The sequence below is a fragment of the Botrytis fragariae genome, assembly GCF_013461495.1.
Source record: "Botrytis fragariae strain BVB16 chromosome Unknown tig00000161, whole genome shotgun sequence".
In the NCBI taxonomy this organism is placed as follows: Eukaryota; Fungi; Ascomycota; class Leotiomycetes; order Helotiales; family Sclerotiniaceae; genus Botrytis; species Botrytis fragariae.
The window spans coordinates 628,876-649,443 of NW_023500998.1; the positions used below are offsets into that span (position 1 = coordinate 628,876).

A 20,568-nucleotide genomic window follows, 5' to 3' on the forward strand; every position below is an offset into this window, starting at 1 on the left:
AAGCAGTAAATGTTTTGTCTGATCATGATCGGGTCATAGTACATGGGGGCATCGTCAACGAAAGGGGTATATTAGTCGCATTTGCAAGTGTCTTTTGGTACGATTTGAAATTTAGTTCATTTTGTTATTATTCTGGAATTTTAAAATCCATTCATGTGGTAGATATCTGCTGAATCTTCAGCCAGCTCGCCGCGTCTTCTCATAGCTTCTTCAGTCCGCTGATTTTCCGAAATCATCTCGATGACTTCACGACTCGGTGGACATCATCCGTGGAGGAGGCGATGGGAACTAGTGGCCGGCGGCAAACATCTCTATCTACATCATCTGGATTCTTTCGCGTGAAGTCATGTGCGCCATACTTTGGAAGTTCAGCAAACTCGTTGGCATACGGATTCACACCATCATTGTGAAGCTGTCTCGGTTCTCGCGGATGGGTGATTATGACCGGATGAGATCTGAGTGGTTCTGGATGTGGCTTTTCCCGACACGTTGTACACAAAAGTGCCGAATCCGCAATCACAGCTCCAGGTTGATTTCTGCAGCTCATTCGTCGGATTATTCCCATCACTCCCGGCTGTTGTTCCTCGCCGATTTGAGTAGCTGAACGTTCTTCGTGTCCGCAAGCGTATGTGGTGACGAGTGTCGTGGACATGATTGCGATGTTCTTGTTATTCTGTTTGTTAGAAAATTCAAATGTAATCGTATGGGCGTGAGTCGAGATGGAAAGAAAAATTCGTCAACTTCGGGGTTCCAATCCAGCCACTTATGAACAGCGTAGAGAGACTTGTTCAGGCGCTGTTTTAGGATCGTCCATTTCAGGCTAACTTGAACCACTAGAAAATAGTGACAGTTCTAGAAATCACTTAACTGATAGTAAACTGCCTCGGGAGACTTCTTCATTGAAACAAAATTTCTACATCCATGCAGTAGTTCGTTGTGTACGGTCACGTGATTGTTCTCGAAATGTCTAGGGGATTCAAGCGATATTTGATTCAACGCTCAATTGAGCTTCACAAGTCCTCAATAAAAAGCAAGCAAGAAACAAATATCTCTGTTTTTAATCAACGTTATATAGAAAATTTTATGTCGTATATAATCCACGGAAAGTCTAAAGAAGCAATATCATTCCAGTCCAGAAATTGCCTGAATCCAATTCTCCAATTCATAGTCATAGGTTGTGGTGTCTAATTGTTGCATGAATATCAAGTCACTTTCGTTAAGTTGGAGTAGCATATGGGTAGCAAGGGGTTTCAGATTAATGGTCGTGTTTTATTGTATGGAATCGATTGATATTGAAGTAACGCCTTTATCCGGGTGTCAATTTAGTTTTTTTGTGTTTTTTTCCCTTTTAGGTTCCCTGTTGGTTCCTTGTTCCCGCGGTCGAGGTCTGTCCGGTTCGCTCTAGCTACTCAGCGTTTGAGTTAGCTATCTGCGATGACCGCCTATTCTTCTGGGTCCTTGGCGAGGAGCCATTCGGTGTCGTCGTCCTCCTCTCCGTCGAAGGGTCCGATGGCTGCGGATTCCGGGACGGGCTTACGCTTGAGGTGGTGTTGGGGTGTCGGGTGCTGGAGTTTGGGAGTGCTCTCTTCTTCCCCTTCTCGCTCTGCTGCCTCCTTGGCTGCCGCGATCGCCTCCTTGACGCGCTCCTCTCGAAGTTGTGCGAAGGTCTTGTTGACGTTTTCGGCGTGGGTTCCTGCGGCGAGGAAGTCCTGAACCGAAAAGTCGGCGCAAACTTCGCAGAGGCCTGCTCGTGCGATGTCTTTGGGGACCTTTGCTTTCGTGCTGAGAGCTCTGCGAATGCTCAAGGCTCTCTTGAGTTTCTTGAGCTTGGAGGGGAATTCGGGGAAGCGGTGGCCGCATTCGAAGACGAGATGATTGACCATGTTGTTTGTTTGTGGGTGAGTGGTTTGGTTTGGTTTCTTTGCTTTTCTGTTGGTTAGACTGAGAAGCTCTGAGGACGAGGAAAGAAAAATAAGAGAAGGATTTCCGAGACTTTATATAGTATTTGGATGGAGTTGTTCTAGTAACTACTGGCATTGTTCACTTAACTGTGTGATAATGGAGTTCAAGGTGAACAGCTGGTCAAGTGAAGGTGCATCTGCTCAAGCTCATTTGCTTTCTGAGCGTTATCGTGCTCAACATACTGTAACCAGCTTGCAAAACGGCGCATCAGACCTGTTTCTAATTGTAGAGTATCTATTTACAAACTGTTCAGCTTCTGTGCCCAAAACGGTGGACTTTAATGTCATCATACCACGTGGAATTCGGGCTCGTTTCCCCCGCAAATTACCACAAACTAGTTCGCAGCTAGTCAAAGCTTATCACCCAGGTACAGAATAGATGTCGTTATTTTGATATTATTCAGCACTTATTTTACATGCCTATTGCGCAATCTATTCTCCGGTCAAACTCACGTTTTTCACATTTGCACATTGGTTGATTTCAGGGGGCGAGTCACGTGTCAATTTCTTGGCTTTTTTTATAGGGATGCTTTCTTTGCAAATTTGGCTTCTATTGATACAATTTAATCATATTGATACAATATTAGATACTGTGATGATTATTCAATGACTTCTGCTTACCAAAAGTCCAATAAGTGACTTTTATCAGCAATTCTGTATGTCCAATCATACGGATTCTGGGTTCACCACGAATCACTCGGCTATCGAATATCGAACACAGATACTTGAATTTCGACTTTTCCAACCGAAATTCTATAAATCCAATAGATGTTACACCGCCTGGTACCATTGATAGTCAGTTTGATAGCACATACAGTGGTACATATAACGATGTGAGGCATTAAGCAAAGCTATCAAAGCTCCATCCAGCAATGGCTCACCAATATCCACACTTTATTAAGGTTCACATCACTATTCATCATCTTTTTTTTCAAATCACATTTTTATTAGGTACTTTAAGGTACTGGTTAGGTTTATTTTAATTCTTTTTGTATTACTTACATTTGAACCGTGTTATATACAATAAAACAAGATTCTGTTTCACTTCTAGACAAAACTCCAGAGTCCGACTGTGAGTACATTGGTCCGTGGTCCGTGGTCCGTGGTTCGTTTCTGTCGTAGGTCCGATTCCAGCCTCACCCCCCCTTCGTCACCGGTCTCTCAAAGCCAATCCGGAAACCTCATCCCCGGATCGGTTGGCGACTCACCTCGCTCCTCACCTCGCTCCTCCTCACCACGAGTGGTAGAAGGAGTCAAAGTGAGAGGGTCGGGGATTAAGATGACCGGAGTTCTTGGTCTGGACTCGGAAGACTGGGGCTCGAGTGGTTGGGTGATTCGGTCGTGGTGTTTCTTGAGAGTCTCGGACGTTTGCTGTCTGATCCAGGCGTGCACCCGGGGTGTACACCATGGTCCTTTGGCGGAGGCGAGGGTGGTGATGGGGACGATCTGCGTGGGGCATCGCTTGCACGCCTTTGAAGCTCTTGTCTTGCAAGATTTCGTTGGCGTGCACCTCGACGTCTCATCGCATCCCATCCCCGAATGAGCACGTCTGAGCCTGGCAAGCCGGTGGAACTCCCGGGGAGGTTCCATGGCTGTGCGTTGGTCTGTGGCTGAGAGTCGGTCGCGCTGGGGAATTGAAGAACAGGGAGGTCTGGTGGACCTTCCGCCATGTTCGACAACTTTTCGTTGGCTTGTGGTGGGGGAGTGACTGTGTTTCGAGGCGGAAGGAGAACTGGTAGATCAGGCGGACTCTCGGCCATGTTCCATGGTTGTGGAACAAGAGGCTGGGAGCTGGCTGAGTCTGGTGAGTCGCGAGCTGGGGTTGGGATTCTTAACTGAGGTGCGTGTACCGGATGTGTGCGATCTTGTATGGTCTGTCCGCGAGGACGTGGGCTGGGTTGCGCTTGCGGTGCTGGTCGAGAACGCTGGCGGCTCTTTGCCTGGCATACAGGACAAAGGTCCATGCTTGGTCTTCTGACTGTTTCGTTTAAGGTGAAGGCTCTCCTTAAACGGTTTACGATGGGGTTTCGGTATTGGTAGGGTGCGGCATGGGCCCGCTGTATGTATGCCTCGGTGTCTGGGAGCTCGTGTGTACATCTGTACACGACGACCCGTGTCGCTGTCATGGAGGCGGTGGACTGTTGGTTCGTTGAAGTAGTAATCTGGGTAGCTACTATGATTGATTAGATTTAAATACTGGAGTTTCGATCCGATTGTTTGTGTAAAGGAGGGAAGTGGTATTCAGATCTAGTCTGTCTGGGAGAAGAAGATACAATGTTTAATTGAGGATACCATTCCTCATATAGTTCCCGCTCGGGATTGTTCTTCTATAGTTATGTAGCTATTACAAAGAGACTTTGAGCTTTGTTTGTAACTCGAGATGTAAAGTCAATCCATTGGCGATTTGGCCGGAAACTCTTTCAACTTCGCCTATTCGTAAGGGCCCAGGAGAGTATATTCCAATACATGCAGTTGTTCTATCGCTATTCCCTCACTAATTCGGCGTTATTCAATAGTTTTTATTGTAATCTAAATACCAACAGTAAACGAGCCGTCAGTTCCAGCGCAACTTGTCTATACCAAACCATAGACTTCCGGTTTCTACCCATTCGTTGCAGATCTTACCATCGTTTCATACCCACTCGCGACTTGTTCTGATGCTGTTTCGGAACAGTTTTGATTCTGCTGGCTTTTCCTATACCGTAAAACAGTTGATGCTAGGTTTCACTTTCGTCATTTCGTTGATTCCTGGGTGGTTAGAATTCTTCACTTGCATCTGATCGGGGCAGGTGTACACATTATGACATTTTGAAGTACTTCAAAGTATGGGATAACTAACTCATACGAAATTTCAATTGCAAAACGATTCATATCGAGCTCCAAAGCTCTCGAATCCAAAGATATTGGTAATACAACATTCCCCCTTTAAATCACATGACCCTTACACGTGACAAATCAACGCCATAACTCGCCGAACCGAAAAATAAGCTTTTCTTTCGCAGAAGAGAAGCGACAAAATTAGCTCCGAAGATCAGAATGCCAAGAAAGATTAAACGACAAACCCTTTTCCAACCTTGTACAGAGCCGGAAGTATAATAGTTCTTCCTACCGCTGTCTATCATCTGTACATAACTTTGATATACATAAATTCTAGTAGTAAACACTCGAAACTGTGAAGCTATTGAAAAAAGCGATGACGTAATTAAAACTTCTGTTTCAAGTATGACTCTCTCCAGGACAACACAGGAAGCGCAGGCTAGAATACGAAGCCATTCAGAGATGGATTGAATCAGGTAAACTAGGTAGCTATGAGGATAATAGCTCGATTCGGATGTATCAGAGCTTTTGGTGATACTAACTGGGGCTAGCTCCAGCTCCCTCTGCTCTCTAGCACCAAAAGAATCATATCTCTTGACATATTTCGGAAATCTTTTGTGTCGTCTTTACTATATCATCTCTCTAGGATCCTCTTCCTGGGGCCTGTCTTCATCTCACTTGCATCACAACAGTCATTCATTCTATTCACCACATTTTCACATTTTCACATTCTCCCACAATCTCCAAAGTACACAAGAGCAATTTTTTTGTTTTGTTTAAGTTTTTAATATTTTAGTAATTTTTTTAAGTATTCTTTATTATTTCTCCAAGTCCCAACAAATGATTATTGTTACAACATTCCATTGAGAATAGCAAGGTGCATATTGCCATCCTCGTAAAAAAAAGATCGCTATCGCTATCTCTCTATACAAAAGAAAGAAAAAAAGCCATCAATTAGTCTTGAGCTCATAAAGAATCATAACGCTAAAGATGACAAAAGAAACCGGGGGATGACTTACTCCTTCCGCACGAGTTGACAACGAGCTTTTATCCTCTGCTCCTTGGTTGCCTTCTCCTCTTTGATCTTCGCTGCTCTGGCGCGTAGATCTAGTCTCGGAGATTGAGATTCCGTTTGAGGTGCTATGGAAGTGCGGGGAGTGCGAGCTTGGATGAAGAGCTCTTTGAGGTCCGAGGGAGCAGCAGCCGGTAGCGCTTGGTCCTGGATGAACTCGTTGTACTCTCTTGCTGCACTTCTCGCTGTCCACTCCTTGCGGACTTTTTCCTCCCGGAACAACCGAGCCCGTCGATCGGCAGGCGACTCTCGCGCAAGACTATCCCTGAGCCGTTCTTCCATATCCCGTGCATGGAAATCTTCTCTAAGAAGTTCCATGTTGGTATCCCGGTAGGGATTCCGAGGGGGGAGAACGGTGTCCGGGTCTGCGTCCGATCCGAACCCCATCTCCGAGACGGGCGACACTTGTGAGACTGGCGAGACCGGTGATATTGGTCGTCGCGCAGCTACGGTGTTGCGCCGTCTTGCTTGAATAGTAGTCGTTTGGGATCTCGGTGCAGGTGGTAGGGGGTTGCCGTATCGGGGGCTCGTTTCCGGCCGCGTAGGTGCCTGTGGTCTGTGTTGCAACTCAGCCTCCCGTTGCATCTTCTCTTCCTTCTTCCGTTTACAATACGGACACAACTCTAATGAGGGTGTGCGAATTGTCTCAGTGAAGGTTAGAGCTCGCTTAATTCTTTTGATGACGGAGGGCTTTTGGGGAGCTTGGAAGCTCAGGTTGGGCAGTTCGTGACTGCAGGCGTACACAATCTTCCTGATAGTGGCAGGCATGATTGCTTTTGTATTTCGTTTATTGGGGTTGTTGTTTTTGTTGTTGTTGGGTAGGTTCGTCGATAGCTTCGATTCAAAAACAGACTTCTTGTATGGGTTGAAGAGTATGTAGATGATTTGAAGATATTGATGAGAATGGTAAAATAATATCCTATCCAGGAAGTTCTCAAATCTTATACTCCCAGAAACGGATTGTTCTGCAACTCCATAGCATTGTTCAGAATATCTTTAACGACATCAACAATGAAGTCGATGCATATGACCTCATAATATACTCTAAGAGCATCGAACAGGATTAGAGTGGACTTCGTCCTTCGCTTTCTGTATCCAGGGATTCGAGTGTAATGTTTTTGGTATGTTGTTGACGTCGAGTTGTAATCAACTGTGCTTTCTCCTCTAGAATGAGGGTGTCGGCACATGGTTGTGAACAACTCTAAATTAATGATGCCAGTGATAACTACCCATAGAAAGCAAGTCTTCTGGGTAGTGAGCGCTGAGAGGTAATCCCAACGCTGAAGAGGAAAAGAGAGTTGTATCTCGGGAAAAATCACGCGAAATCATATACGAGTGTTTGCTCAAAGAAAGCAAATTATTTTCGAGACGGGCGCGTTTCAGCCAAGGACGGAAAATAATTTGCGTATGTGGCGCTTATGTTCTGGAATAGAGTGGAAAATAGGGCTGAGATGATCTCATAAGAGTTTCTCTTTGTGTTGTGACATGTTCTGAGATGGTTCTCACGTTGTTCCAGGAAATTTTGAGATATTTAGGCGCTCCAATGGGAAATTCCGCGTCATTTCGACGGTGAGACTAATTTGAAGGCTTGATCTATTTTGATACATTTCTTAGAGAAACGAAGAGTGTGACTCTTTTGTTTCAGCTCTTTGTAAATTGCATATTTGAGGACAAAGAAGTCAATCAATCATAAAGAAATTCCAAGATCTTTGTCAATACCCTCAAGTTCGAACAATGGCCAGAAGAATCTACTTAATTCGGACAATGGCCATTGTGTGTCCTGCAGCTCATCCTCTCAGAAACATCAAGTCCAGTCTTTGGATTACAAAGTCATACATACAACTTATATACCTTTATACTTTAGTTAAACAAACAACACCACACAAACCCAGATCCACTTCCAATATGTCTTCAAGAACATCTTTCAAGCCAGTCGAGGTGCAGGTAGTGTATGGAGAGTGCGGACACGTTTTGAGAAAGACCCAGGTAATCCCCATCCAAGTCCCCACAGGCGGAGAGACGTCCAAGAATAAGCAACGCAGCGGCTCTACTTCATCTAACGCATCCAAATCATCTCGTCGCAGCAGCTGGAAATCTTTCCTCTGCGCTGGCGCAGAACAAGCTGAGAGTGACTCTGACAATGAAGCAGATCTCGAATTCCAGTGTGCAGGACTTGAACTCGTCGACAATATTGCCGGTTTGTGTCCAGACTGCACTACCCGACAGAGCCGCTTGATTGCCCAGCAACAAGCACGAGGCGCCGAAATCATTCGCGCTCAAATTGCTCAAGAGCAAGATGATGAGCGTGAACGACAACGCCGATCCTATAGGCGCATGGAAGACAGGCGTACTAAGTTCAGATGCGGCAAATGCGTTAAAGAAGATCATCATCCTATCGACCGATCGGCAAATGATGGATTCTGCTGCGAATTCGGACAATCATTCTGGAATGCCAAGATACCCGATGCTGAAAGCTTTTCAGTCCCTACCGCGGAATTGAAGCGCATGACAGTCGGCACAGCTGAAGCACGACACGCCGCGACCAAGGCAGCCAATTCCTATGGATGGAAATCTCAACCTGACCGGCTCAACAGGATTGAACCAGAGGTCATTTCCCAGTTCATCGGAATCCCAGGAACACAGCCTGCATCTTTACCCACTCCAGCTGTCCCCAGATATGAGGACGCTAACCTAGATATTGGTCGATGGAACTCTCAAGTACGAACATATCGAGGCACTGCACCCGCACCAAATAAACCACTCCCTCCAACTCCATTGACAAGAAAGCCTCGGGCTACGCCAGTGAGATTGAAACCATCTACTGGACAACAAGGAGCTAGCAAGGTAATTGCGCTCAAGACCAAGGACTCAGATGTGTCTGTCATGACATCCCCATTGAAGAGTGGTGAGGTGTCACCAGTGTCACCCACCAACAGTCATTGGCCATCAAGCCTCTCTAGACCATCGAGCGTTACTAGACCAAAGACACAAGATGGAGAATACAACTTGAGAAGACAGATGTCAAATCTTGAACACGAAATTGATGGTGCATTAGAGAGTTGGACACAGCCACAAGCAAAACCAGAACCACAACCACAGGAGAGAAGACGCAGAAGATGATTTTCCTTTGTACAAGATAGAGCAACCGTAAGAGAAGATGCAGAAAACAATTATACTCTTAGTTTCATTTGTTACTTTCTTTTGTTGGCTTTTCCTAAAAGGATCACAGTCTCACTTTCCTTTGTAAGATTCTTTCATTTGTTTCATTCATGCATTTCAGAAGTAAATGGCGGAAAGGAGAATCTAGACAAACAAAAACTTATAAAAATTTAATTAAAAAATGTTTGCAGTACGAAACAGAATTGGCTATATGAAATGGCGATGTATAAAGTTTGAAATGAATGAAAATTATAGGTTGTGAAATGATATAGGAGAACGGGTTTATTTGAATGAAATTGTAAGCAGTATATTTGTCGCCAAAGAGCGCACTATGACATTACATGGTGTAGATGTGGTTGCACGTTGCGTGATTCTCTTACCCTTGTACCGTAACATTTAGTCAGGTCAGGCAGTCGGTCTTGCTGACTTTGGTCATGATGTATGTATGTAGTATAAATCCAGACACATTGATTTACCTAAGCATGCAGATGAAAGTGGACGAGTAGAATTCGAGGGACTAAACATGGTATTCTCTGCATATCAAAAACTCGCTTGCAAATGTACAATTGAACCAAGAAATTAGGAAACGCCTCGCACCTCAAAATAACTCCACCAAATGGGCTTATCCTTCCGGAAGGACTTCACTTCCTACGAAAGCCATTCTGAACTTTGCTACCAATCTAAGGCGAGCTCCGTTGACCTTCTGAATAGACTGCCGCGTCTACCATTGCGCTCATGTCCACCTTTCTTTCCCTTGCCCTCCATGGGTTTCCCCTGCGTTGCTTGTTTGTGTGATATATCTCGGTCCTATATCGGGATTTCAATTGGCTTTGCCGTTCTTAATGGTACCGTTTGACTGCTCGGCTTTGAATTTGGCGACCTCTTTTTCAACTGCAACATCGATCCTTTTTTGCAGTTCCGGTCTGTATCCAAATATGAATAGCAACTCCATAAATACGAAGAATGGAGCGAGGACTAAAGCTTGTACGAGGTTTTCGAGTAATGCGGGGGCACGCTTTTCGAAAGCACCATGGCCGACAAATTGCATAATCCACGAGACAAAGAATACGGCACCAGCAATTTGATTTGCCAAAGTAGCATTTGAAGACGTAGCAAGGATATGATTTGAGAATGCGGTCCATCCGATGATGAATGGGAGAAGAATACTGCCTGCGACCGGTTCGAGAAGGATGTAAAAACCGCTATAGCATATTGATCCAATTGTGCTAAAGTTCAAAGGTAAATTCGGAATGGTAAGCCACGATGGCAGAGGTATTAATGTGGGACTGTTGGAGCACTGTTATATGTTGTCAGTATGTCTGTCGTCCTTGTTCTCAAGATCGCGAAAACTTTGGGGCCATACAAGGAACAGACTGGTGGCCAGAATCAATGGCACACACATCATGTGAATGAAAACATTTGTAGGATTGTGATGGTAGGCCCCATACTAAACATATCATTAGCCCATGTCTAGTAGAGTCGTAATGTTCGCCCGGACTTACAAAGGTAAGCTGTTTCTCCAGGTTGAGAGACATTTTGAAGAAATGATCTGATGCGACAGGATCAAAATCTTTGCGTATGTCTGCGATATTCGGGAATGAAGAAGCGAATATGATTTAGAGCTTGATTTGATGGTTCAAGGTTGAGGCGCAGTCATTAACTCATCGAAAATAAGGAATTCTCGGAATGAGTACAAGATAGAGGATAGAGGGGGGAGTGGATAGGATATGATAGAGAATTTAAGGTAATCAATACATCAATTCAGCCAGTTTTGCCAGTTTTGCCAGTTTTGCCTATTTTAGCTGGTCGCACTGGAAAGGGTGGTTGGAATGGACGGATATCAAAGTGAAAGCATGTGTTGAATTGTGAACCTCGGAATCCTCGTAGAGTGAATGGGAGAGTGGCAGAGCAGAGTGGCATGTCATTTTCGTAATTGGTATTAGTAATCAATCATCAATCATCAATTATATTCACCATGCTAGATAATGCATGCAGCTAGTACCTTATACCTTAATATACGCACTGGTCAGCGCATATTTCATCCTTAACGTCGCGGGAAAAGTCTCGAAACTCTTTAGATCGCGTAACCTTCAACGTCGGGACAATTGAGCTCTCTCTCGCTTTCTCGTCTCTTCTTGTCTTCCATAGTTATAGATTTTTTCCCAATAATAACAATTTCAACCCACAGCATCGACAAACCTTTGCGCATTCTCTGTAATATCTTTCAGGGATCTGCCAAAGTGTCACGTCTTTGCAATTTCATTCATTTTCAAACAATGTACGTTCAAAGTTGACTATTTCCGGCTTTGATGAACTTTGACTCGAAAACAAAGAAGACTGACAGTTCACAGAACAGTAAGATTGATTCGGCACATTCATCAAGTTACGAACAACCTTTAGGCGGACGTTGCGATCCGAAAGAGATTCAACATTTATATGGGATTGGGTGAATAACTCGGGGTTTAGAGCAGGCTGAATATTAAGAGTTGAAGAGGGAAGGCTCTCGAATTATCCGCATTGTCAAATATACTTGAATTCCGCCTCCTTTCAATAATTTCAACTTCTCTACGACATTACAAGTTTCTACCAAGAAGGAGGATTGTTGTGTTGCAGCGCAATTCCAAAGTTACATTAACTCACCAGAAGGGGCATTGATTCTACAATCCTGAAATTCCATCCACTTCGCTATCTCTTCCGCTCCTCACCATTAAAAATGTTTTTCCTCTACAATCTTGAGCGTCAGGTCACCCTGCACCCATCGTACTTTGGTCGCAACATGCATGAGTTGGTGACTGGCAAGCTATTGAAAGATGTTGAAGGAACGTGTACCGGTCTTTACTACATCATCACAATCATGGATACCTTCAACATTTCTGAAGGAAGAATCCTTCCAGGAAGTGGACTGGCTGAGTTCACTGTTGGATACCGTGCTGTAGTGTGGAGACCCTTCAAGGGCGAGACTGTAAGAACTCGATTTTGTGAATTCGTTTAACGTGCATTTCTCATGAACATATGTAGGTCGATGCTATTGTAACCTCAGTCAATGCTGTCGGGTTTTTTGCGGATGCCGGTCCTTTGCCCCTCTTTGTATCTGCACATGTAAGTTTTGTTCATTGTTGTTGGTATGCGATCCATACTAATTCAATATAGCTGATTCCTCGTGACATCAAATTCGATGCAAATGCAACACCACCTCAATTTACAAACAATGAAGACTCTGTCATTGAGCCAGGTACTCATGTCCGAGTAAAGATTATTGGTACAAGACCTGAAGTCGGAGCTATGTTTGCTATTGGTAGTATCAAAGAGGATTATCTCGGGTGAGTTTCCCATCCCAATGTGTTACACCGAACCATCCCAATTAACTCCATGTCTAGCTGTTTGCAAGCTTCGTGATCCTTGATATAACTCAGCCTTAACTAAACCCTCAATACCTTTTAAGCATGTTCCAGTCATAACTTTAGGTTTTTATGACACAAGACCTAAGCTTTCTTGGACCACACCACTATTGTCATTTCATGGAGATATGACCTACCCCAGCGCATTAGCTCAATCCTTTGAGCTCTGAGGTTTAATAAAGTCCACCAGCTTCACTATGACAGGAATTTGGGTGAACTCAATGTTATAAATGGATAGATGAATGGATATCTATCTCACACGTATTTCTGCTATTATTGTTTAGTGATTGTTTCTGTGAAACTCTAGTTAGGTATTTTCATTTTCTTGGTTCAATCAATGGTCAGATAACAATCTCAAACATTTTTCTGGTCGAATATACCACATTATGCATTTAGACTTTACTTTAAGGACAGCGCGATTTGCAACCCATTTGTCTGCATGCGTTGTTTGATCAATTCAAAGAACTGTTTTTGTGTTCATGTTCGTGTTGCTACTTCTTGTTGACAGTTCAACTCAGCATGGAGTCATCTTTTTGATTCTTGGTTCTATAGTCACCAAGGGCCAATTTCGAAGCGTAGCTTTGGTATATGATTCTGAACAAATGATAAGTCCATATGTCAGCCCGGTCTAGAAAAATGATTTTGTGTTTGAAAATGCGAGTACAAGAACTAGTGCGACTCACTGTACAATGCCATATTTTCGTTGCTATATGAATCTTGTCTGAAAAATGTACTCTTTTGATGAATGTTAGTACATCAACTAGCTTGTTAGTCAGTGGAACTCCCAGTATGATGCCATATCGTTTCCCATATATATGTCCTATGTTCCTGTATGAACCGTTTTTTTACACCTAGGCTACTTGTTTACGGTTCGTGGGGAAACCTGCTCAATACGGCAGCTTCATAACCTCATGATTCTTCTGTTCTCAACGTACATTACGGTCTGTTCAGCATCATATATCATAACATACTCGACACGTTAGAATAACTTTTTACTTTCTCATAATTTGCTCGATGTTAATTGAACTCTTTGACCATTTGGCTGCATCCAATAATCTACAATCTCCAGAAACCGATTAGTCATTTTTCGAACCAACAACAGTCACGACTTCAGTATGGCCAACTCGGCAATCAGCGATAAATACATGAAGCACGTTAAGCAGCTAACACGCCAATGCAATTGTCAAAACAACCACATCGTATGTCACCACCGCAGTTCCATTGGGGCCACCGCCATTCAAAAAACCAAGATACTTGAGGAGACGGAAATCGGACGATGCAAATGTCTTGCTATTGAGCCGACAATTCCACCACCGCAGCCTGAAACATACACCGGACATCTCGCTGTGCTTCGCAACCCAACTCATAAAGAATGGACATCGAGGCCGCATCGATATCTTTCACCTACGCTGTGTAATATCTCCCCCTATTATGTGAAGCGATTTGTTGAACCTACAGTTCGGGAAACACTCCTTGATGGAGAATGGCCGGGGAGACATGAATTTACGATGGCGGTGGCGCAGAAAGAGGAGATGAGGGTGGTGCATAATAGTAGAGTGACGTATAGGGAGGAAAAAAGAAAATATGTCGATAAAGTAGAAGCACAGAGGAAGAAAACACATGAATTCGAACAACAGGTTGAGATTTTGATGACGAGGATTCAAGAAATTCGATGGAAGAGAGAGAAGGAAGAGGAATTGTGTGAGTTTCTTGAGAATCTTGTCGGTGTTAAGGAATGTGAGGAACAGCAACGAGAATTTGAGGAACAGAAGAGGGAGTTTTTGGCGAGAAGGGAGAAGTTGAAACGGGGGAGTGAATACTGCATTCGGAGGTTATTGGATGGGTTTAGATTGGCGGAGAGACATGAAGATTGTCAGTTGGTTGAGAATATTGCGTGGAGTGGTGAGCTGGTTTTGAGGGATTTGGGGGAGTATTTGGAAGAGCAGGATGAGAAGGAGTGGAGGGATCGGGAGAGGAAAAGAGAGGAAGGGAGGGAGAAACAGAAGAGAGAGAAAGGGGAGGTGGGGTGGGAGAAGAATGCTTAGACTGAGTGGGTGGATGAATCGCTGGATCTTTATTCTGATGTTTCTGGTGGTGGTAAGAAGATCTCTTGATTGTTGATTGTGTGGAGATGTAGGGTGGATGCATCTTGATTTTGGTGATTTGGGTTAGGTTGGGTTGGGTTGGACTATATGTATATCCCATAAGCGACATGCAATCACAGATTATTCAAGCAAGTATTTAAGATACCTACAATATGGTTGGTTAGAAATTATCTAAGGAGAGTTCAATACTTTATACTTCAATTGACTTTATAGAATGTAAACTTTGCTGTCATATAATAAATTTCTTTCTATCTTGTGGATATGGATGGATTTAAATCTCTGCTTTGTGAATGTCGGGAATTTATGTGAATGTGGACATAGACTTGATATCAACAGTGCTCATCTAGTATTTTTACTGTTAGAAAAACTTGCTAGCAAGATTGAATTAAATTGATGTACAACTGATTATCCTGGACTTTAAATTGCTAGGATAGGTCAATCTTTGCTTTGTACTCTGCTGAATAAATAGGAGAACAGTAGTACAATGGCAAGATTCATGTTTTGTTTTGATGTCTAACATTCTTGTTCATAGTTTAGTATGTTGAATGGTTTGTGAGAGTTTCTGATATGTACATGTATGGTTTCTAAGCTCTGGAGCAAATACAAAGAAGGTGGGTTGTAGAATGGAGGTCTTGATTCGTTGGTTACAGTTTTGAGTACAGCTTTGAGTTGTGTTTTGGAGAGAGCTAAAATATATGCTAGCAAATGTGTTTTGAAGATCAACTTAAGTTTTGGCGTCCTAAATGCTAAAATTGAATTGAGCTGTGGAGAATTTGAATGAGTTTGACGGTAAAAGTCCTGAATGTCGTTGCAGATTTCGTTTGAGTTTAAAAGAGGTTTCTTAAGGGTAGATTTGAAACCGATGTTCACAGTTCAGGACGTAGGTGGTATATTTGTCGGCTATGCTGATAAATTCTGCCAACCACCTTAAGGAGCCATGAGGATGATCAGATGGCAAGTGCAATAAGATAAAAATCAAAAACTAAGTGGCTATCTGTTAATTGTTGTCACAGACAGGGCTCATATATGAGGTTAAATGCTTTGAGGGTTGTGAAGAATCACCATCTCATGATCATGGATTCTGCGCATCGCATTTTATGGATCCCTTGGGTACTAGTTCAGAGATTTGAAGAAACCCTTAGCAGGTATCTTCATATTGACAAGTTTGTTGTCTATTAATCAGGTACTGACGGTCTCTCTTGTCATTGTTTACTTCACTATCAATGTCATATAACCTCGGAATAATCCTGTATTCTGAGTAAAGAAACACGGCACATCAATTTCTCAAATTCCAGAGTATAAAAATAATTACAATCGAAATATGCATTCCCCAAAAGAGATAAAACGCAAAGATTGCTTAAATCAAATAGTCATATCTTGAGTCCTGCCTTTTTACTTATGCTCCTTGTATCCTCGTTTTCTCTTCATTCCTTCAAAATGCTGGTATGGTGCGCCCCCGGGCCCTTCTTTAAATGCCATATGAGTTAAATGTACATACAGGTATCTAGCCGGCTCACCATGTAAGGTGAGAAGGGCAGATTCCGGGGGACCATACATGAAATAGTTCTCCAGACCTTGATGAGTCACGGCAAGTTGGAGCTGCCCGTTTGTCATTCTCATGAGAGCGTTATTGAGCTGATCTTCGTCATAATAGTTCATTCTTTGTTGGTCCCCTACTTTTGGAATCGTTTCAACCCAGTCCCTTAAAAAGCTCTCATTGGTTAAGCCTCGCGTCCATGGCTCGTTAGGATACTGGTTGTGAAGAGACAATACCACAGCTGCAGCGCCACATGTACCAAACTTGCCAGAAACTATTGCTGTCGTGAAGAGTTTCTCCCATTCATTCCTAGAAAAATTCTTTATCCTCAACCTCTCATGGATCGTGCCAGCGTTGATACGTTCAAGCTCCTCTAGCCCAATTTTTGTGGGCTTAGGGTGATCGACTCGGAGCTCGGCACCGACAAACGTCTTTCCATGTTCGTCTAATAACCCGTATTCTTCATCCTGGTGTATGCTAATTGCATAGCGCTCGTCGGCTATCATCTGTAACCTTTTAGCTTCTTCCACCGCAGCATCTTCTGCGTTGTGTGTCTTTGCGTGATCTGGAAGCCACGATTGATGGCTATCTGAAAAGATGGAGACGGCCTTGGCTATAATTGCTTTATTCGCGTCATCAGTGTTGTGCAATTGCTCCATTGCTTCTCTACGGATCGATTCATCTTCCAAAAATTGGAGACTTTCGAGAAGCTCAAGGACCCCATCGACTGTCAGCGATCCTGTAGGCTTATAGGCAGTGGATGGAGGAGATGTCTTCGGTCTTTTTGGATCTCTTTCGCTTGGTAAGGGTCTGCCTGTTGGTGGTCTTTTGCTCGAAGAAGGGACAGGTCCTATCACAGGCACAGGCTTAGGAGTGGGTTTGATTTTCTTATGATCTTTCTTATTTAAGGTCTCTTCTGCGGGTCTTTTCCCAGGAAGCTTCCTGTCTATATCAGGGAGTGAAGGATAAATAACTTCCGTTGTTGCTCCAGTGACTTGCGGTTTCACCGGTGTAGCTGGCACTTGATGATGGGTTGTACGATTTATCGGGGCCTCATATCTGTCAGTAAAAGAAAATTACTCAAAGGAAGGTTCTAGGCTACTTACAGTTGTGACTTTGGGTCCTACATTTCTAGTATTTGAAGTGGAAAGGCCGCTAAACCAGCTAAGACCGCCCACCTTGGGAGGAAGTTTGGGTACAGCTCCAGGTGGTGGGTTCTTGACCTCGATGGGTTTAGGTTTTGAAGGTTTAGGCTTTGGAGGTTTAGGCTTTGAAGGTTTAGATGTTCCTGTGATCACACCTTCGTGATCGTCGTCGGTGTCATGTGGCGGCACTTCTTCTTGTTGTTCTACTTGCGTTTCGATTTTCGGTTTTGGGATTTTTGGCCTTGTTTTGAAAGGAGTTGGTGTATCTTGTTTGGGTACATAGACACCTGTATCTATATGCCAAGGCTTATCTGATGGAAGATCACTATATATACCAACGCCATGTATAATATCGTAATCTGAATCATAGCCTGGGTCTACCCAAGGTTTGGGGGATACAGGTTTGTCATCATCAGGCACGTAATCTGGATTATCTATGTCTGTTCCGTCTGACGGAATTTTAGGGTACTGCACTTTACCACCAGCTCCTACATTTTCCTGCGTTGGCTTAGAGGGAGTCACTCGAGGCTTCGGTTTCTGTGATGGTTGATTGGGTTGTGAACTTGGCTCTGGCTGGACTTTTGGGGGAATTTTTGGCGGAGGCTTCGATGGTGGAGGTTTTTGAGGTTTTGGTTGTCGAGGATATATTGGAAGTGCCGTGGCTAGATCGCTGGTAGTCATGTTGAAGTATGCAGCAAGTGATTCCATAGCGCTTTTGGCTGGGGGGATACCGGATCCTCCACCGGCGGTTACATCAAAATAAGAATTATTTCCGGCTTCCTCTTCCAGTCTTTTCATCAACCTAGCTCTAGCTTCCGACACTACTCTCGGTTTTTTAGGCCTTGCGGGTTTTCGTCTTGGGAGTTTCTTTATTTTCCGAGTCGGAGAGAAAAGTGGAGGTACTATCAATGGGGTTGGCTTCTGTACGGGCGATAGTCCCGGTAAAGTAGGATATGTCACCACACCTGTTTGGCCACCTGGGGGTGGCAGAGGCGGAGGCATTCCACCTGATGGCGAGCCTCCAGGTAGCTTAGGTGGTCCTCCAGGCGGTTTAGGTGGTTCTCCAGGCGGTTTAGGTGGTCCAGGGGGCTTGGGGGTTATCTTCTTCTTTTCCCCGGGAAGCTTTTCAGTGTCACTTCGGTTGTCCTCCTCTCTAAATCCCATATACTTAGCAACTTTGCCTCTCCAAAAGTTTACACTCCTTTCATCCAGCTTCATAACATCCATTAATCTGAATATATCAACCTCTTCTATGGCATCATCATTCTCACCAGGCCATTCTTGGATTCTGTCGTCTGGATTGGAAACATAATATTCTGCAAGCTGCACCAAGCTCAAGCAGAAATCGACCCATTGAGTGACATCCTTTACATTGAGGGAACCGCGAGCTTGTCGGAACTCAATGGTATGAGCCCGTGATGAGGATCTCAATGATAGGAAATTTACCAGTCTATTTGCGTATGTCAGAGGAAAACACATGTAACCAGCAAGTTCCTTCTCATCCCTCAGTTGATCAACTTCATCGCGAATCTGTTGAATTGTTCTTTGTTTTCTATAGAGAGATGTCTCCGCTCGCTGATCCCAAATTTCATGGATTGTTTCCTCATATGTGACATAATCCGCGCCCAGGAGCGTGTGCAAGCGATTACTGATGAGGTTGCCCCTTGCAACAGGATGACCCGGACGACGACATCTAGGGTGTAGCCTTGAGATCTCCTCTTCGTATATCAGCAAAATACAAGCCAACTCTTTCAGTGTAGCAAGGTCGGGGGCCTCGACATGCACATGTAGGGCACATTGATTTGTTACGAAGCCTTCATATAGTTCATCTCCGGTACCTTTGAGCGCTTTGACAATTTCTTCAAGCTCGGCGGTATCTCTATGGTTGTTACTCTCGAGGACTCGAGATACCACTTCTATGCCATAAGAATCCCATCGTTTAGAAGTTCTGCCAGAGATACGTGGTATCCATTTATACAGATTTGCGGAACCTTGGCCGACAACCGTTAAATCTGTCGAAATAATCCATTGATCGTAGGACCCTTCAGTTTTATCCTTCCTTTTTCGCAAACCACTGTGCTTGATATTGCCTTGAAGCCATGCAACCTTGTTGTTAAGTTTATTGAAGACTATTTCTTGTGGTTCGAGATTATATGGCCTTAGATTAGATACATCCTTCTTCTCGTCTTCATTTTTGACATTATTTTTGCGAATGGCCCAACTATTGTAGATAATGTTGGCAAGTCTTCCAAAGGGCACGTTAACCGCTGGACTCCATGCTGGGTCGCGACGAATGGCTAATGAAACGTTTTTCTCGATTCCATGGTTAGGGCCATGCCCCTCACGGTCTGTAAGATTGAGTTCTAGATCATGAAATGCCAACACGTATTCCAACTCGACACCATACTTCAGACTCTTTCGCTTAGATTTTTGTTTGTCCTCGGCTTGTAATTGAAATGGATTTGGGGTGGGGAGCGTATAAATAAAAGGCGAGACGGCGCGGTGAATCCAGTCGAAAATCATATTGCAGACCGTTGATCTTGTAGCTTTCTTAGATTCTCTGCGCCACGGTGTTTGAGAAATGGAAGCTGAGATATGAAGCTGACTGCTGTAAAGAAGGAAAATTATCCTTTGATAGTACGAAAACGGACTCAAACAAAGATGCACATAATCAGAAAGGATGATAGTCCAAGTAAGAAAGATAACAATCAAATTAAGAAACCCCTTTGTTCCAATGGATGGCAATTTACAATTCATAAAGTGCTCTCGTCGTCTGCCTAGCTAAATGGTGAGAAGATCGAGATCAACTCCTTCTGGAGCCCTAATCAGCACAAACAATTGCAGGCATAAGTCAATAATTTCTCGGAAAACATCTGAGAATGCAAAAAGATTGAATCATTCCTACTCGCTCACTCAGGGGGCTGTAACAAGATACTCGTTAAAGTTCACTTATGCCACTCCGTGTAATATTTGGCTCACAGGGTATTTCCATTATTCTACAAGAACCACATACTACTCCTGTAAAAGAACGAATTCGTTCCCGATAAAAATGATTGTTAGGTATGTTACGAACAGTGCAACAAGTGAGATGGCATGCTGGGTGACCTGCTCAAGGACTTGATGCAAAACTATGTGATCAAAAATAAATAAAAACACCGTCAAGCCATGAAGGTAGATGAAAAAAAGAACCAAAAAAAAAATCGCTTTCCCCCATAACAATATCCATTAGAGGCTCAAATACAATGCGCAGCTTGAAGAATAGGGGTAAAAGCTACTGCCACCGACCAGATCCTGAGTCGCTTAGTCATGTGCAATAAATGACCTTGAAGAGTAGACCATAAGAAGTATTGGATGAAACAGATGGCATTGCAATA

The 20,568-nt window shown here is 43.7% G+C and overlaps 7 protein-coding genes across 7 annotated transcripts; 3 read left to right on the plus strand and 4 right to left on the minus strand.

The window, feature by feature from the left end:
* Positions 1-232: 232 nt before the first annotated feature.
* Bfra_009359 (uncharacterized protein) lies at positions 233-652 on the minus strand (the record flags this gene model as incomplete). Its single annotated transcript, XM_037339702.1, has 1 exon — positions 233-652. The coding sequence occupies one exon, from the start codon at positions 650-652 to the stop codon at positions 233-235; it is 420 nt and encodes a 139-aa protein (XP_037189752.1).
* Positions 653-1,442: 790 nt separating this feature from the next.
* On the minus strand, positions 1,443-6,618 carry Bfra_009360 (uncharacterized protein; the record flags this gene model as incomplete). The annotated part of the gene is given in 6 exon segments (XM_037339703.1): positions 1,443-1,992; positions 3,142-3,587; positions 3,605-4,099; positions 4,600-4,656; positions 5,633-5,702; positions 5,798-6,618. 6 exon segments carry the CDS (start codon positions 6,616-6,618, stop codon positions 1,443-1,445), a joined length of 2,439 nt encoding a protein of 812 aa, XP_037189753.1.
* Positions 6,619-7,755: 1,137 nt separating this feature from the next.
* On the plus strand, positions 7,756-8,970 carry Bfra_009361 (uncharacterized protein; the record flags this gene model as incomplete). The annotated part of the gene is made up of 1 exon (XM_037339704.1): positions 7,756-8,970. The coding sequence occupies one exon, from the start codon at positions 7,756-7,758 to the stop codon at positions 8,968-8,970; it is 1,215 nt and encodes a 404-aa protein (XP_037189754.1).
* Positions 8,971-9,829: 859 nt separating this feature from the next.
* Bfra_009362 (putative duf962 domain-containing protein) lies at positions 9,830-10,544 on the minus strand (the record flags this gene model as incomplete). The annotated part of the gene is made up of 3 exons (XM_037339705.1): positions 9,830-10,306; positions 10,373-10,456; positions 10,512-10,544. The coding sequence occupies 3 exons, from the start codon at positions 10,542-10,544 to the stop codon at positions 9,830-9,832; spliced, it is 594 nt and encodes a 197-aa protein (XP_037189755.1).
* Positions 10,545-11,722: 1,178 nt separating this feature from the next.
* Bfra_009363 (putative dna-directed rna polymerase ii subunit rpb7 protein) lies at positions 11,723-12,547 on the plus strand (the record flags this gene model as incomplete). The annotated part of the gene is made up of 4 exons (XM_037339706.1): positions 11,723-11,971; positions 12,028-12,108; positions 12,160-12,329; positions 12,387-12,547. The coding sequence occupies 4 exons, from the start codon at positions 11,723-11,725 to the stop codon at positions 12,403-12,405; spliced, it is 519 nt and encodes a 172-aa protein (XP_037189756.1). The 3' UTR covers positions 12,406-12,547.
* Positions 12,548-13,148: 601 nt separating this feature from the next.
* On the plus strand, positions 13,149-14,452 carry Bfra_009364 (uncharacterized protein; the record flags this gene model as incomplete). The annotated part of the gene is made up of 2 exons (XM_037339707.1): positions 13,149-13,237; positions 13,477-14,452. 2 exons carry the CDS (start codon positions 13,149-13,151, stop codon positions 14,450-14,452), a joined length of 1,065 nt encoding a protein of 354 aa, XP_037189757.1.
* Positions 14,453-15,904: 1,452 nt separating this feature from the next.
* Positions 15,905-19,717, minus strand: Bfra_009365 (uncharacterized protein; the record flags this gene model as incomplete). Its single annotated transcript, XM_037339708.1, has 2 exons — positions 15,905-17,101; positions 17,156-19,717. The coding sequence occupies 2 exons, from the start codon at positions 19,715-19,717 to the stop codon at positions 15,905-15,907; spliced, it is 3,759 nt and encodes a 1,252-aa protein (XP_037189758.1).
* Positions 19,718-20,568: the final 851 nt, after the last annotated feature.